The sequence below is a fragment of the Patella vulgata genome, chromosome 2 (genome assembly GCF_932274485.2).
Source record: "Patella vulgata chromosome 2, xgPatVulg1.2, whole genome shotgun sequence".
Classification (NCBI taxonomy): domain Eukaryota; kingdom Metazoa; phylum Mollusca; class Gastropoda; family Patellidae; genus Patella; species Patella vulgata.
Window position 1 is genome coordinate 87,663,447 of NC_065880.2, and position 13,471 is coordinate 87,676,917.

Below are 13,471 nucleotides of genomic sequence, written 5' to 3' on the forward strand. Positions count from 1 at the left end.
AGTGGTTCGTTGGTCCAGATTTTCTGTGGAACTGCAGCGACATTCCATTTGGCGCATACACCTTGAATGATGGTGACCAAGAGATTCGTCCAGTCGTGTGCAACCTCTACTGTTACAGACAACATCTGTCTACTTTGTAGATACTTCGCTTACTTTAGTAATTGGCGCAAACTTTGTAAATCGATTGCCTATTTGAAGACTCTGCTTCGTCATAGGAAACGTGGCTCATCAGAAGACCAAAGCATGGATCTTAATCCTGAAATCCTACATGAAGCAGAACTTGTAATCCTAAAACATGTTCAACATGAAGCCTTCCCTGAAGTGGTTGCAAATCTCAAAAAACATCAGAACGAAAGTAAACGTATAAAACGGTCTCTTGGACAACATCTTCATCAGCTTGACCCTTTCTTTCATCAAGATGGACTTATCCGGGTTGGTGGTCGACTCCGTCGTTCCAGTTTGTCCTTTCCGGAGAAGAAATGAAATGAAATGAAATGGGGTTTAACGTCCTACTGTTTTGCTCCGAACTGGGCTAATGAAGACGGGCATACGCCATACAGTGTGCTATGAGGGAAATTTTGCCCGGACAGCGGCACTACGGCCTACTCTTATATCGAATTCCAACTGTCAAGGGATCTTTTACGTGCACACCAATGAGTACACGGGACCTCGGTTTTTCGTCCCATCCGAACGACTAGACAGCTGTCCTTGTCAGCCCCTCCGTCCTGCATCACTGACAAGGGAGAACCACGACGGAAAATCGGGATGAACTTTCTCGGCCAATGCAGGGATCGAACACCCGAGCTCCAGGCTAGCGAGCCAGCGCCTTACCCACTTAGCCACCGTGATCCCCCTTTCTGGAGAAGCATCCGACTGTATTACCAAAGAAGAACCATGTTACACTGCTTGTCGTGCGACATTACCATGAAACAGTGCATCACCAAGGTAGATCTATAACCCATGGAGCCATCAGACAAGCCGGATTTTGGGTCATAGGAGGTTCCAGTTTGGTAAACTCTTTGATTAGAAAATGTGTTGGATGCAATCTTCTACGTCGGCCTTCTGAAACACCTAAGATGGCCGATCTCCCAGAAGATCGTGTAGGGCAAACAGCACCCTTTACCAACGTGGGAATGGACGCCTTCGGTCCTTGGGACATAACGACGAAGAAAACTCGAGGTGGATCTATCAATAGTAAACGATGGGGCATCATCTTCACATGTCTAGCCAGTCGAGCAATTCATATAGAAGTTGTTGACGCGATGGACACTTCGGCCTTGATCAACGCATTACGACGCTTTATCGCTATAAGAGGTCCTGTTGCTTTACTTCGATCTGATCGTGGAACTAACTTCATAGGAGCACATAATGAACTCCATGATGCTTTGAGGGATGTCGATAATGATAAAGTGAAGAAATTCTTGTTGGACCACGACTGTGACTGGAAATGGAATCCGCCACACGCATCTCACTTTGGTGGCGTATGGGAACGTCAGATTGGAACCCTACGTCGTGTTTTGGATGGTATGCTTTTGGGACTTGGGAAGTTTCAAATCACCCACGATCTTCTTGTTACTCTCATGGCGGAAGCTACAGCCATTGTCAATTCCAGACCTATAACAGCTATACCTTCAGATGCAGAGGATCCTCAGCCTCTGTCACCAGCTAGTATCCTTACCATGAAAACTAGACCGTATTTACCTCCTCCTGGAAACTTCACGGAACCGGATTTGTATTGCCGCAGTCGTTGGCGCAGAGTGCAGTATCTGGCTGATCAATTCTGGATTCGATGGAGGAAGGAGTACCTCCAAAACCAACAACAAAGACGTAAATGGACTAAATCTTTTCCAAACTTAGATGTTGGTGACTTAGTGTTAGTTATGGAAAAGGACGCCGTTCGTGGATCATGGCTTAAAGGACTCATAGTGAATGTGGAACTTAGTCAAGATGGAATTGTCCGGACAGCTGACGTTGTAGTCTTTGAGGACGATCAACCAGGTTCGAGCAAGCTTAGTGGAAAACTGAAGACATTTACGCGACCTGTGTCTCAACTTGTATTTCTGTATAGACCAGTGATTTGTTGATAAGAACTAATTATTAAAGACGTACGCCTTTAAGGTGAGGAGTGTGCTGTTTTTACGTTTTCGTGACCCTACCGTCTTGCCATAGATTATAACTTGTAGTCGTCAAATAAGACACTTGTTACTAGAACTAAGGCACCTTACGGTAACCAAGCTGACGCTACGCTTGTGTTTTCTTTATCTTAAACCTACCATTATTTTGTGTACTTCGGTAATGGACATTTATTAAGTTTATCATTTCATTCCATATAATTTACTGACACTTATTTCGCATTTGCATTTGGTTTGAGCGTCACAGCGAGTGTCGGTGCTGTCTTATATCTGAGAGACTGGACAATGAGATCTATGAACTGGTTAGAACCCGCCATTGTTTCCAACATGGGTTGATATTTGTTTTGTTCGTCATAATTTTGTATGTGAAACTTCACAGTGTTTTTACCACTTTGCCCATTAAATTAACATCGTTCCAGGACATCGTCGATCAATGATTTATTTGTGGGAGTGCGTTAAGCTGATCTGACGCGTCCGGTTTGTTGACATCTTCGACTTTGCTGCGGGTAAGGCCTCAACGGTACTGTCAGAGTTAAAGAGTCGTCTGCAAGCCGACAAAACAGTACAAACTTCCCTTGATTGAAGATTGATTTTAAGAACAAATCACAAAACAGTTTACAAACCAGTCTTAGCCAATCTAATTAAAATATAGATCTATATTTCGTTTCGTTTTTTATACTTTCGATGGCCTACACTACATGTAGATCTAACAAGTTATAGTGGGAGTTCACGTTCTTTGACATCAGGTACCAAACAAACGGCATTGGACCCGAATACGTCAGTCATTCGATTAACCAATTAGTGACCGCAATGTATTTTTTATCTACTTTTGCTTTGTTTTGATTTCTATCGCCGCTAAAGTCTACCCACAGTTCCGCGCAAAAAAGGTCAAACGCTCGATTTGACAGACCATTTGATTGGCTGACCCCTCATTTCAAGCAGAACACGAGTTAAATAACAACGCTTCAAGATCCAAGCGTAGTAAAGACAAGTAAAATCGAAATTTTGAACTATAAAAACGAAACAAAATAGGATCTGTGTTTTAATCAGATTGAGTCTTAGCCTAATTTTTTTACCTTCACAACAATATGGTGGCTTGTTGGTTCGATTATGAGAACGTTTGCAAGAAATTTAATATAAGAGAAGTGACCTGCACACAAAAAGATGTCCTAAAACATTTTTTTCGATGGGTAAGATGTTTTTAAGTCAGTTCTTATGTATTGAACTAATTTTTTGATTGGTTGATAAAAATAGCACAATCATCAAGGGCAGATAATTTGAATACTTGTCTCCCCCATGGATGAACCCAGGTATCAGTGGAGTAGAACGGAATGAGACCACTGGGGAGACCGAGGATGGGTTGGGGTATCAGGAATTATATTGTTTCTGGATGATTTGTGGTCGTCTCTTACTATGTAATTATAACAAACACTTTCTTGTATAACATATAACCACCTTCTATAAGCCAGGATAAAAATATACAGTCTACTAGACGTAAAGGCAAATGCACTTATGCATGGGTGCTATGGTGTTCAATTCACAAAAGCCACACAATAAATAAAAGAACCTATGCCTCAACTAAACCAACGTACAACATGCATAAAGATAGGATGCCAGGCAACGAAACATACGCCCACAACAGCTAAATTGTCTGGGCAGTCAACAAGAGTTGTCGCATATTTTTACTTTTTTCAGTAATGAAACATTTATAATACATTAAAATCTGATTAAGAGTAACAACTCATTAAGTAATTATCAGAAAATCATTAGAATTTGTTTGGTTTTTATAAAGTTCTGCCCCATGCTAACGTTTAGTATACGAAACATTTAATATCATGGATTTAGCTGTTCAAGTTATCAAAATTCATTGAAAATCAATATACTTAAATACTTGTTCGTCTCAAGACCTTAAACTCTGTGTATCAATCTGAAGTCAATCAGATGATAACTTTAGCTTCTAGAGCATCCACAAGATATTTTGAAGTGATCAAGGGCCATAACTCTGGCATTAATTATCAAAAATTGCTGAAAATACACAGGCTTCTGCATCTCATGACCTTAAACACTGTTTATAAATTTAAAGTCAATCGGATATTAACTTTAGCCTCTAGAGCACCCACAAGATATTTTGAAAATCAATAGGCCTTTTTGTCTCATGACCTTAAACACTGTGTATAAATTTAACGTTAATCGGATATAAACTTTGGCCTCTAGAGCATCCACAAGATTTTTTGAAGTGATCAAGGGCCATAACTTTAACGTCAATCGGATATTAACTTTAGCCTCTAGAGCGTCCACAAGCAATTGTGAACACCGGACGGACGGACGGACGGGGGCGACGACAATATACAACCACATTTCAATGTGGGCGTATAAAAAATAATCATAAAGTAAGTCTTAAATTCACCATGCCATGCCTACTCTAATGGGGTGTTTAGATACAATAAAATCTTATCTTATTAATTAAAAAATTCAAAACTAATTTTATCTCCCCTGGACAAGCTGGAATGGAATCTAAAATCCATACACAGGTACTATCAAAAATATATGTACAACTTTTGACACAAGAGTAGGTCCTAAAAAGCTAAGGATAAGTACAGATAGCTAGATAATTTATTTACCAGCAAAATAAAACTTCCAATAAAAAATATTTCAAAGGCAATGACTGTCGAGAAAACAGTGGTAGGTACCAAAAACGTACAGCCATAGTCTAAATAAAGAAATTTTCTGGAAAACGAAATACAAATAATAATACCCGATACCTACATCAAGGTTCCATTATTCTACCTCAATTAAAACCTATTTTAAAGATGCATTTTGTAAGAGTGGACAATTCTCAGTATAATGGTTTAACCAGCAGCTGCCAGGCAGGATACGCCCACATATCCTGCTAAAAAAGAAATTTTTTGTACAATCAGGGGCAATAATCCAGAAAGTTATAGTATGAAATGCGCAAATATCAAAAGGGACTGAGATCTTTGGAATATAAAGATATGTTTTTTAAGTTTCATCAGAATCAGATAAAAATTGTGACCTCTAGAGGGTCCACAACCTTCGTAGTGCATACTTTTACACAATTTGCGTACAAAGAGCAGCCATTTTGTTGGGCAGTTTCATTTCGATTTTCCCGAAATTCAAATTCAACCTTCATTATGGTGGAATGGTGAAATATTTAAACGGTTTTTAAAATTGGAAAAAAAAAAATGTGACCTCTAGAGAATTCGCAAGCTAAAAATGCGACTTTTCAAACAATCAGGTATCTGCGATTATCAAAAGGATCCAAGATCTTAGTGTGTAATGGTGATATATATTTTTTTTAAATTAGATAAAAATTGTTACCTCTACAAGGACCACAAGCTAAAAACGTGATTTTTTGTTCAATCAAGGGTCATAATTCAGGAAGTGACGATCTGATATGCGCGGATATCGAAAGGAACCAAGATCTTTGTGTTATAAACTTACATTTCAAGTTTCATCAAAATCAGAAGAAAATTGTGACCTCTAGAGGCTCCACAACATTGATATACCATATTTTTACGCTAATTGTGTACGGGGGGCAGCCATTTTGTTTGGCAGTTTTGGTCCTATTTTCACGATATTTGAACTCAACCAAAATTACGGTGTAACAGTGATATATTTGAACGTTTTTTTAAATCGAATAATAATTGTGACATCTACAAAAATGTAGAGGGACCTCAAGCTAAGAACGCCATTTTTCGTACAATCAGGGGCCATAATTCAGAAACTTACTATCCGATATGCGCGAATATCGAAAGGAACCAAGATCTTTGGGTTATAAACTTACATTTCAAGTTTCATCAGAAGAAAATTGTGACCTTTAGAGGGTCCACAACCTTGATATACCATATTTTTACACTATTTGAGAACGAGGGACGGCCATTTTGTCTGTCAGCTTTAGGCCGATTTTCACGAAATTCGAACTCAACCATCCTTAGGGTGTAACGGTGATATACTCAAACCTTTTTTTAAATCGGATAAAAAGTATGACCTCTATAGGGTCCACAAGCTAAAAACATGATTTTTCGTACAATCAGGGGCCATAATTCAGGAAGTTACTATCCGATATGCGCGAATATCGAAAGGAACCAGGATCTTTGGGTTATAAACTTACATTTCAAGTTTCATCAGAAGAAAATTGTGACCTTTAGAGGGTCCACAACCTTGATATACCATATTTTTACACTATTTGAGAACGAGGGACGGCCATTTTGTCTGTCAGCTTTAGGCCGATTTTCACGAAATTCGAACTCAACCATCCTTAGGGTGTAACGGTGATATACTCAAACCTTTTTTTAAATCGGATAAAAAGTATAATCCTATAGGGTCCACAAGCTAAAAACATGATTTTTCGTACAATCAGGGGCCATAATTCAGGAAGTTAAGGTTCAATATGCGCGAATATCGAAAGGAACCGAGATCTTTGGGTTATAAACTTACATTTCGAGTTTCAACAAAATCGGAAAATCAGATAAAAATTGTGACCTCTATAGGGTCCACAACCTTGATATACCATATTTTTTACGCTATTTGAGAACGAAGGACCGCCAATTTGTCTGTCAGTGTTGGGCTGATTTTCACGAAATACGAACTCAGCCATCTTTTTTTAAATTATGACCTCTATAGGGTCCACAAGCTAAAAACGCAATTTTTCGTACAATCAGGCGCAATAATTAAGGTAGTTACAGTCCAATATGCGCAAATATCGAAAGAAACCAAGATTTTTGGGTTATAATCTTACATTTCAAGTTTCAACAAAATGGGAGAAAAATTGTGACCTCTATAGGGTCCACAACCTTGATATACAATATTTTTACGCTTTTTGAGAAAAAAGGGTGGACATTTTGTCTGTCAGTTTTGGGCCGATTTTCCTGAAATTCGAACTCAGCCATACTTAGGGTGTAACGGTGATATACTTAAACATTTTTTTAAATCGGATAAAAATTATGACCTCTATAGCATCCACAAGCTAAAAACGCAATTTTTCGTACAATCAGGGGCCATAATTCAGGAAGTTACAGTCTGATATGTGCAAATACCGAAAGGAACCGAGATCTTTGGGTTATAAACTTACATTTCAAGTTTCATCAAAATAGAATTAAAATTGTGACCTCTATACGGTCCACAAGCTAAAAACGTGATTTTTCGTACAATCAGGGGCCATAATTCATGAAGTTTCGAAAGCAGCCGAGATCTTTTGGAGATAAACCTATATCTTAAGTTTCGTCAAAATCAGATAAGAATTGTGACCTGTAGATAGTCCACAAATAGACAGGGGCGACGACAATATACGTCCACATGAAAATGTGGGGTATAAAAATGATTATATTGAAATTTTCAGTCAAATCACTTAAAGCTGTTTGGAGAATAGTGGAGTCTTGATTGTCATTGCTACCTTTGTTAAAATAGTAAACATAGTCTCGACTATCCATCGTTTAATTCAATTATTAAATGACAATCTTGTTTCAATCCATCTAGAAAGTTGGTCATGGTCTTGTCATGTTATCAAATACTAATTAATAATTTATATAGCATTTGAGGCCAAAAAAAAAAGACTTGCAATAGCAAGATTTAGCTCTTGCATAATGTATGTTTAATGATTTATATAACATTTGAGGCGCAAAGAAAGACCTGCAATAGGCAGATTTAGCTGTTACATAATGCATCTTTACTCAGTTTTCTCTAAAAGGCAGGAGAGAAGAATTTGAAAACTGTAACCACAACAAAAAAACAAATAAATGCCCATTACAACAGGTAAACTGTGCAGGTGTGATGAATAAAATTACCTGCTGGACCTCTAATAGTGGACTGTAATTAGATAGGTTCACAGAAAGCATAATACGTACAGTAGTATTTGTACAAGCAGTCACTCACAATACCCCATCCCGTAGAAATTCTTTGGTTTCATCTCTTTAGTCACTGTTTTAGTTATAATTTAACAAAACATCACCCATTCAACAGTCATTGTTGATACCATCCCTTTGTGACACCTCCACTAATCCTGTGATTTAACAGTTAATTATCTGGGCACCCCATGAATCACGTTAAACGAACAGTGAAAATAACAATAAACGTATAAAAATTTAATAGTTGGCAGGTTTTTTTGATGGGTGGGTCCGGTTAACGGAAACAGAATATATTTTTTGATCTAGGATACTTACAGTTGAGCTCCTGTCCGTATAAAACACAACCTGTATATTTATCACACTTGACTGGCATTTGAACGAAATCCTAAACGTCTGGTTATCACCTGGTGTCACCTTATTGTTTTTTGGATTGTTTGACCAATCATAATCTGTAAAAATCATAATTTATTTCTTTTATAATAACAACAAGCCAACAGTGAGGCTGATGTCCCCCGCCGAAATTGCAAAATAAATAGATGAAACATATTAATTAATAGCACATTTAATTTTTTCACTAAGTTTCATCACTCTCTATCAAATAGAATCAAGATTATCTTGTCCTAAACCATTGACAAATGAAATCAATTAGCTCTGCGTAGCTTCAGCTTAAAATGTTAATCATTGAACTCAGTCAAGACATTCACCTAATGAACATCTACATCAAGTTTAAACATTCACCTAATAGACACCTACGCCAAGTTTGAACATTCTACCTCAATTAGAAGGAGAGTTATTGTGTTCCAAAGTCTCAACCAATCAAATTGCTTATCACTCTGATTACCCTCAGCAAAAAATGTTCATTATCAAACTTAGTCAAGGCATTGATATAATAAAGCTATACACCAAGTGCCCTCACTTTCACTTAATTAGAACTAAAGTTATCAAATTGCTTATCTCTGCTTACCCAAGCCGAAAATGCTCAACTTCGACCCCCATCAAGGCATTGGCCTAATAAACACCTACACCAAGTTTGAACATTCTAGCTCAATTAGAAAGAGAGTTATTGTGTCCCATAAAGTGTGACGGGCAGACAGACGGACGAACAGACAGACAGATGAACCCATTTTAATAGTCCTCTGCTTTCTTCAAAAGGCGGGGGACAATAACTATACCTGTGATTTCTGTAAGAATCACAATAATAACTAGACCTACGATGATGCACTTATGACCAGTTTCTCAAGAGACCTAGCTAATCTGTCATTGAAATCACTTCCCATGCCAATAAACTTTTTACCAGACATTCAAAAAATATTCGATAAATTTATATATATATAATATATGCATTACTCAAAACAGCTTACGGACTGACAGTGGAATTGACAGGGACAATGTCACAAAATATCTAATCAAAAGTTATACGTTTATTTCCCCCTTGGTAAAGTAAACTTTTGGTTAATCAATTTATTGAAAAAATATGGTACGGTTATGATTGTTCATTTAGTGCCTACATTGTTCTGTTCTGTGGCGTGTCTCATGTTTCAAGATATACTTCTCGTCACATAATCAAATTAACTTACCACATGTATCTGAACCAAGGAGAGGAGGCCTATCTGAGGCACGGACAGGAGGCCTATCTGCAGCACGGACAGGAGGCCTATCTGAGGCCCGGACAGGAGATATCAATTTGCTGAAGATTATCATCCCAAAAATCAGTACCAGAAACTTTGTAAAAAAACCTGTAAAAGTTAATAATAAATGATATTATATATGACTTTCAATAAATACAATATGCCCACCAGCCGTAAAGGCAGTTCAAAACTACAGCCTCTATTATGTCCACAAGGTTTTTGGCAAAGGGGGGACAATTCCAGAACGGAAAGTTGCAGAATGCTGTATATCATTAGGATTCATCCTCTTATGACCCCAATGCTTCACACCAAAATCAATAGGATTCATCCTAAATGTATGTCCTTTTTGAATACCATATTGAGAATCAAGCAGAGTAAGTTATATTTTCTTCTTAAGCTCACTTTCAAGTTGGTAAATTTACATTTTATTGTGCATTTTGGAAAATGGGCGTAGGTAGAAAGAAAATAAGTAGAAGGGAGAGAGGGGGAATCTGTGAAAATTACCACAATATTCAAACTTACTCATTTTTAGTTTCTTGGCTGGAATTGCTTTTTTGGTTTTATTCTCACTTTTTTTGGACATGGCTGATTTTAATTCTTGTTTGTGTACAACCTTTGTCATCCTGTGCTGGTTTACCTAGAAAAATATCCACGCAAAGGTAAGAATATACAATCCTCATCAACATAAGAGCTTTACATGTGATCAAGGGCGATAAGTGAACAGATTTTTTAGCTGATGTAATCGTTTGTTCAAAATTGATCATACTCCCTAAATCTAATTCTGAGTCGGATATTTCATCCAGTGCCATGACTCAGGTAGAAATTGTTTACCTGAAAGATGAATTGTACGTAGGGGTCTTAACTGTGGAATGAAACCTGAGGATCAGGAGAAAACCTATGTGATTGGACAGGTGACCCTACTCCTTGTCACGTACATCCGGGGAATCGAAACCACGCCACTTGACCCAATGACAGATCTTATGATCTAAAGCACACATATTAGACCATTCTCAGTCACACGTTGGTATTGTTGAGAAATCTGAGGGTCACGGTGGCTAAGTGGGTGAGATGCTGGCTCGCTAGCCTGGAGGTCGGGAGTTCGATCCCTGCATTGGCTGAGAAAGGTCATCCAGATTTTCCGGCATGGTTCCCACTGCAGGACGGAGGGCCTGACAAGGACAGCTGTCTAGTAGTTTGGATGGGACAAAAAACCGAGGTCCTGTGTACACATTGGCGTGCACGTAAAAGATCCCTTGACAGTTGGAATTCGATATAATTTCATTTCATTGGCTCTGCTAAGTGCCGTTGTCTGGTGCCTTCCTCAACCACAGGTACTACCTCATGGTCATGTCATCAGCTTGATTGTTTCCATCTCGTGAGGTCTAGTCAGTCTCTCCTCCCGTGGCGTTCACAATCAGTTTATAGGGCCTACTGTACCCCATCTTTATCAGAAAAATATGTATTCAGTATTTAAAGTAGCTACGTCTCTAACTCAATATCATCCAAAGTCTTCGACATTGAAAACACAAATTATTTGTCAATTTAAGTCAACAGTGACCTTACCGGGAAAAGATGGGCTTCTCATATCCAATATTTAAGACAAAATAAACATTTTACCATGCGTTTCAGCACCATTTGCAACAAGGGACTCGAAGAACAAGGCTAGACATATTTCACAAGTCATGTCAAACAGTGACGCCATTCTTATCTGGAGAGCATGCACAATAAATACTATAATGCATTTCAGCACCAAGAATTGTGTACCATAATGTGTTTCAGCGCCATTTGTAACAAGGGACTCAAAGAACAAGGGTAGACGTATTCCACAAGTCATGTCAAACGGTAACACCATTCTTATCTGGAGAGCATGCACAATAAATACTATCAATGTAGACTGGAATAACCAGACACTATTTTGCAGCACATATACATAACTGACTAGATGTTACAGTAAAAACAGAAACGATTGAATTTAAATCAGTTTATATACATTCATATTACATTATTATATGCATTGCGATCCACTCATGTCAATTTCTAGGTCCCAAATATTAGCGATTTAGCTCCTTTATATTCATAATAGTCGTTCCCAATGTCGTATTTTTGTGTTCTGGTCTATTTCTATTGCATTATCATTATTACATTATATTATAATTTCCTGTGAGTTATTAAAATATATATTGGGGGGGGGGGGAGGGTCCGCAACCCTAACCCTAACCCATTTTTTAAAACCCCTAAAAATATAAACAAACATCATGTGGCCATGCTGTCTACCAAGACACCGCGTGCAAAAGCATTATGGTTACGTTGCTGGCTGAGCGGGCGATAAATATTTGGTTTAGGCAGTTATGTTTTTGGGTACCTACATGCGATTCACTCTGATAAGTGGCAGAAAAAAATTAACAAAACATTACTGACAGGCTAACTAGACACAATTTTATGGAACACAGGTACTTTTCACTTCACACATGTTTCCAGGATGATTCTCTCTGTGTTTTATTTTAGCAATGTAAACCATATTATTATATGTACAGGTTTTATACAAATAGAATCTTAACTAATCCTAATAATTGTTGTAAATAAATAGGAGTTTGGGCCTACTATGTAAATTTTTTTGGGGGGTCCAAGTATATTCAGACCCCCCTAGAAAAACAATTGGGGGGGTCGGACACCCCCATGTGTGACGCCCATGGTGACAAAACATAATTTTCTGTCATCATGTCACCGTAAAGTAAATTAAGGTCACAACTGAATGTTCAGTTTTTCGGAGTTCTGACAAATAAATAGCAACCTGAATCACATGAAAGCAGCATAGTAATTCTTTTTTTTAAATTAACGATTTTCCTGAAGAAATAAGAAGCCAAGTATTCACAGGTGATCCAGAAGAACAGAAAAACAAGTTGAGGTGACCTAATGACCATATATGGTCATAGGATGTTAGACCTAATGACCATATATGATCATAGGATGTTTGACCTAATGACCATATACGGTCATAGGATGTTTGAAATACCTACACTACTAGCTTTATCTACAGATTGTTATTCCATATAATCACTTTTCACATAAAATCACACAAAATCTATCCTTTTACTTTTTTACACGAAGAAATTTGATCTGGCATATGTACCAATTACAATAAATAGAATAAAAATAGCATTGTCATGGCTTGTGTGCTCGTAATACAGACTATAATCGTGACATAACAAAATATAAAATTGACATATTATAATATGTAATAAAATGAATAGAAATTCACACAAAAATGCACTCAGATTCACTCCAGATCACCTAGACCAAGAATTTATTCTTACACATATTAATTTACAAGGTGGGGATGGGTCAGTTAATACCTATTATTTACGTCTTATCTTTTCACTTTATAGAAACCAGTTAGAGCTTTAATGTTCATCTTAAATTTACAAATAATCCAAATAAACATACATGTAGTCCTTAATATTCATCTTTAATTTACAAAAAAACAAAGCAACTTACCTGTACCTACGGAAGACAAGTTTTAACTGAAGAGCTCGGCAAGAGTACTCAGTAGTTATTACCGAACCGATCTACTCTGTGAACATCCGCCTAATACCTAGTAGAAAATGTCAATTCAAACCCCCTTCTATGATTCTCGATCAATAAAACAATAAAAATGGCTATACAAAAGAGGAAGAAAAGGAAAGGAGGGAGAGAGACTACAAAATAGATTAGGATCTATATTCTATTGACGACTGTGCAAGATACATGTATGGGAAGACCATCAATAAATATCCGGTATCTAAAATAATATATGTAAATATTTTACATAGTTAACATATTTTAGTTGTTTGCGTCTATAGGCCTATAC

The 13,471-nt window shown here is 37.4% G+C and overlaps 1 protein-coding gene across 1 annotated transcript in view; it reads right to left on the reverse strand.

The window, feature by feature from the left end:
- The window catches only part of LOC126810087 (uncharacterized), a 30,811-nt gene extending 17,545 nt beyond the window's left edge, over positions 1-13,266 (reverse strand). Inside the window, exons 1-4 of the mRNA XM_050535051.2 lie at positions 13,120-13,266; positions 10,147-10,261; positions 9,574-9,732; positions 8,312-8,445 (exon numbers count right to left, since the gene is read on the reverse strand). Coding sequence (XP_050391008.1) covers positions 8,312-8,445; positions 9,574-9,732; positions 10,147-10,246 — 393 coding nt within the window. The 5' untranslated portion in view covers positions 10,247-10,261; positions 13,120-13,266. The remainder of the gene's footprint in view (positions 1-8,311; positions 8,446-9,573; positions 9,733-10,146; positions 10,262-13,119) is intronic.
- Positions 13,267-13,471: the final 205 nt, after the last annotated feature.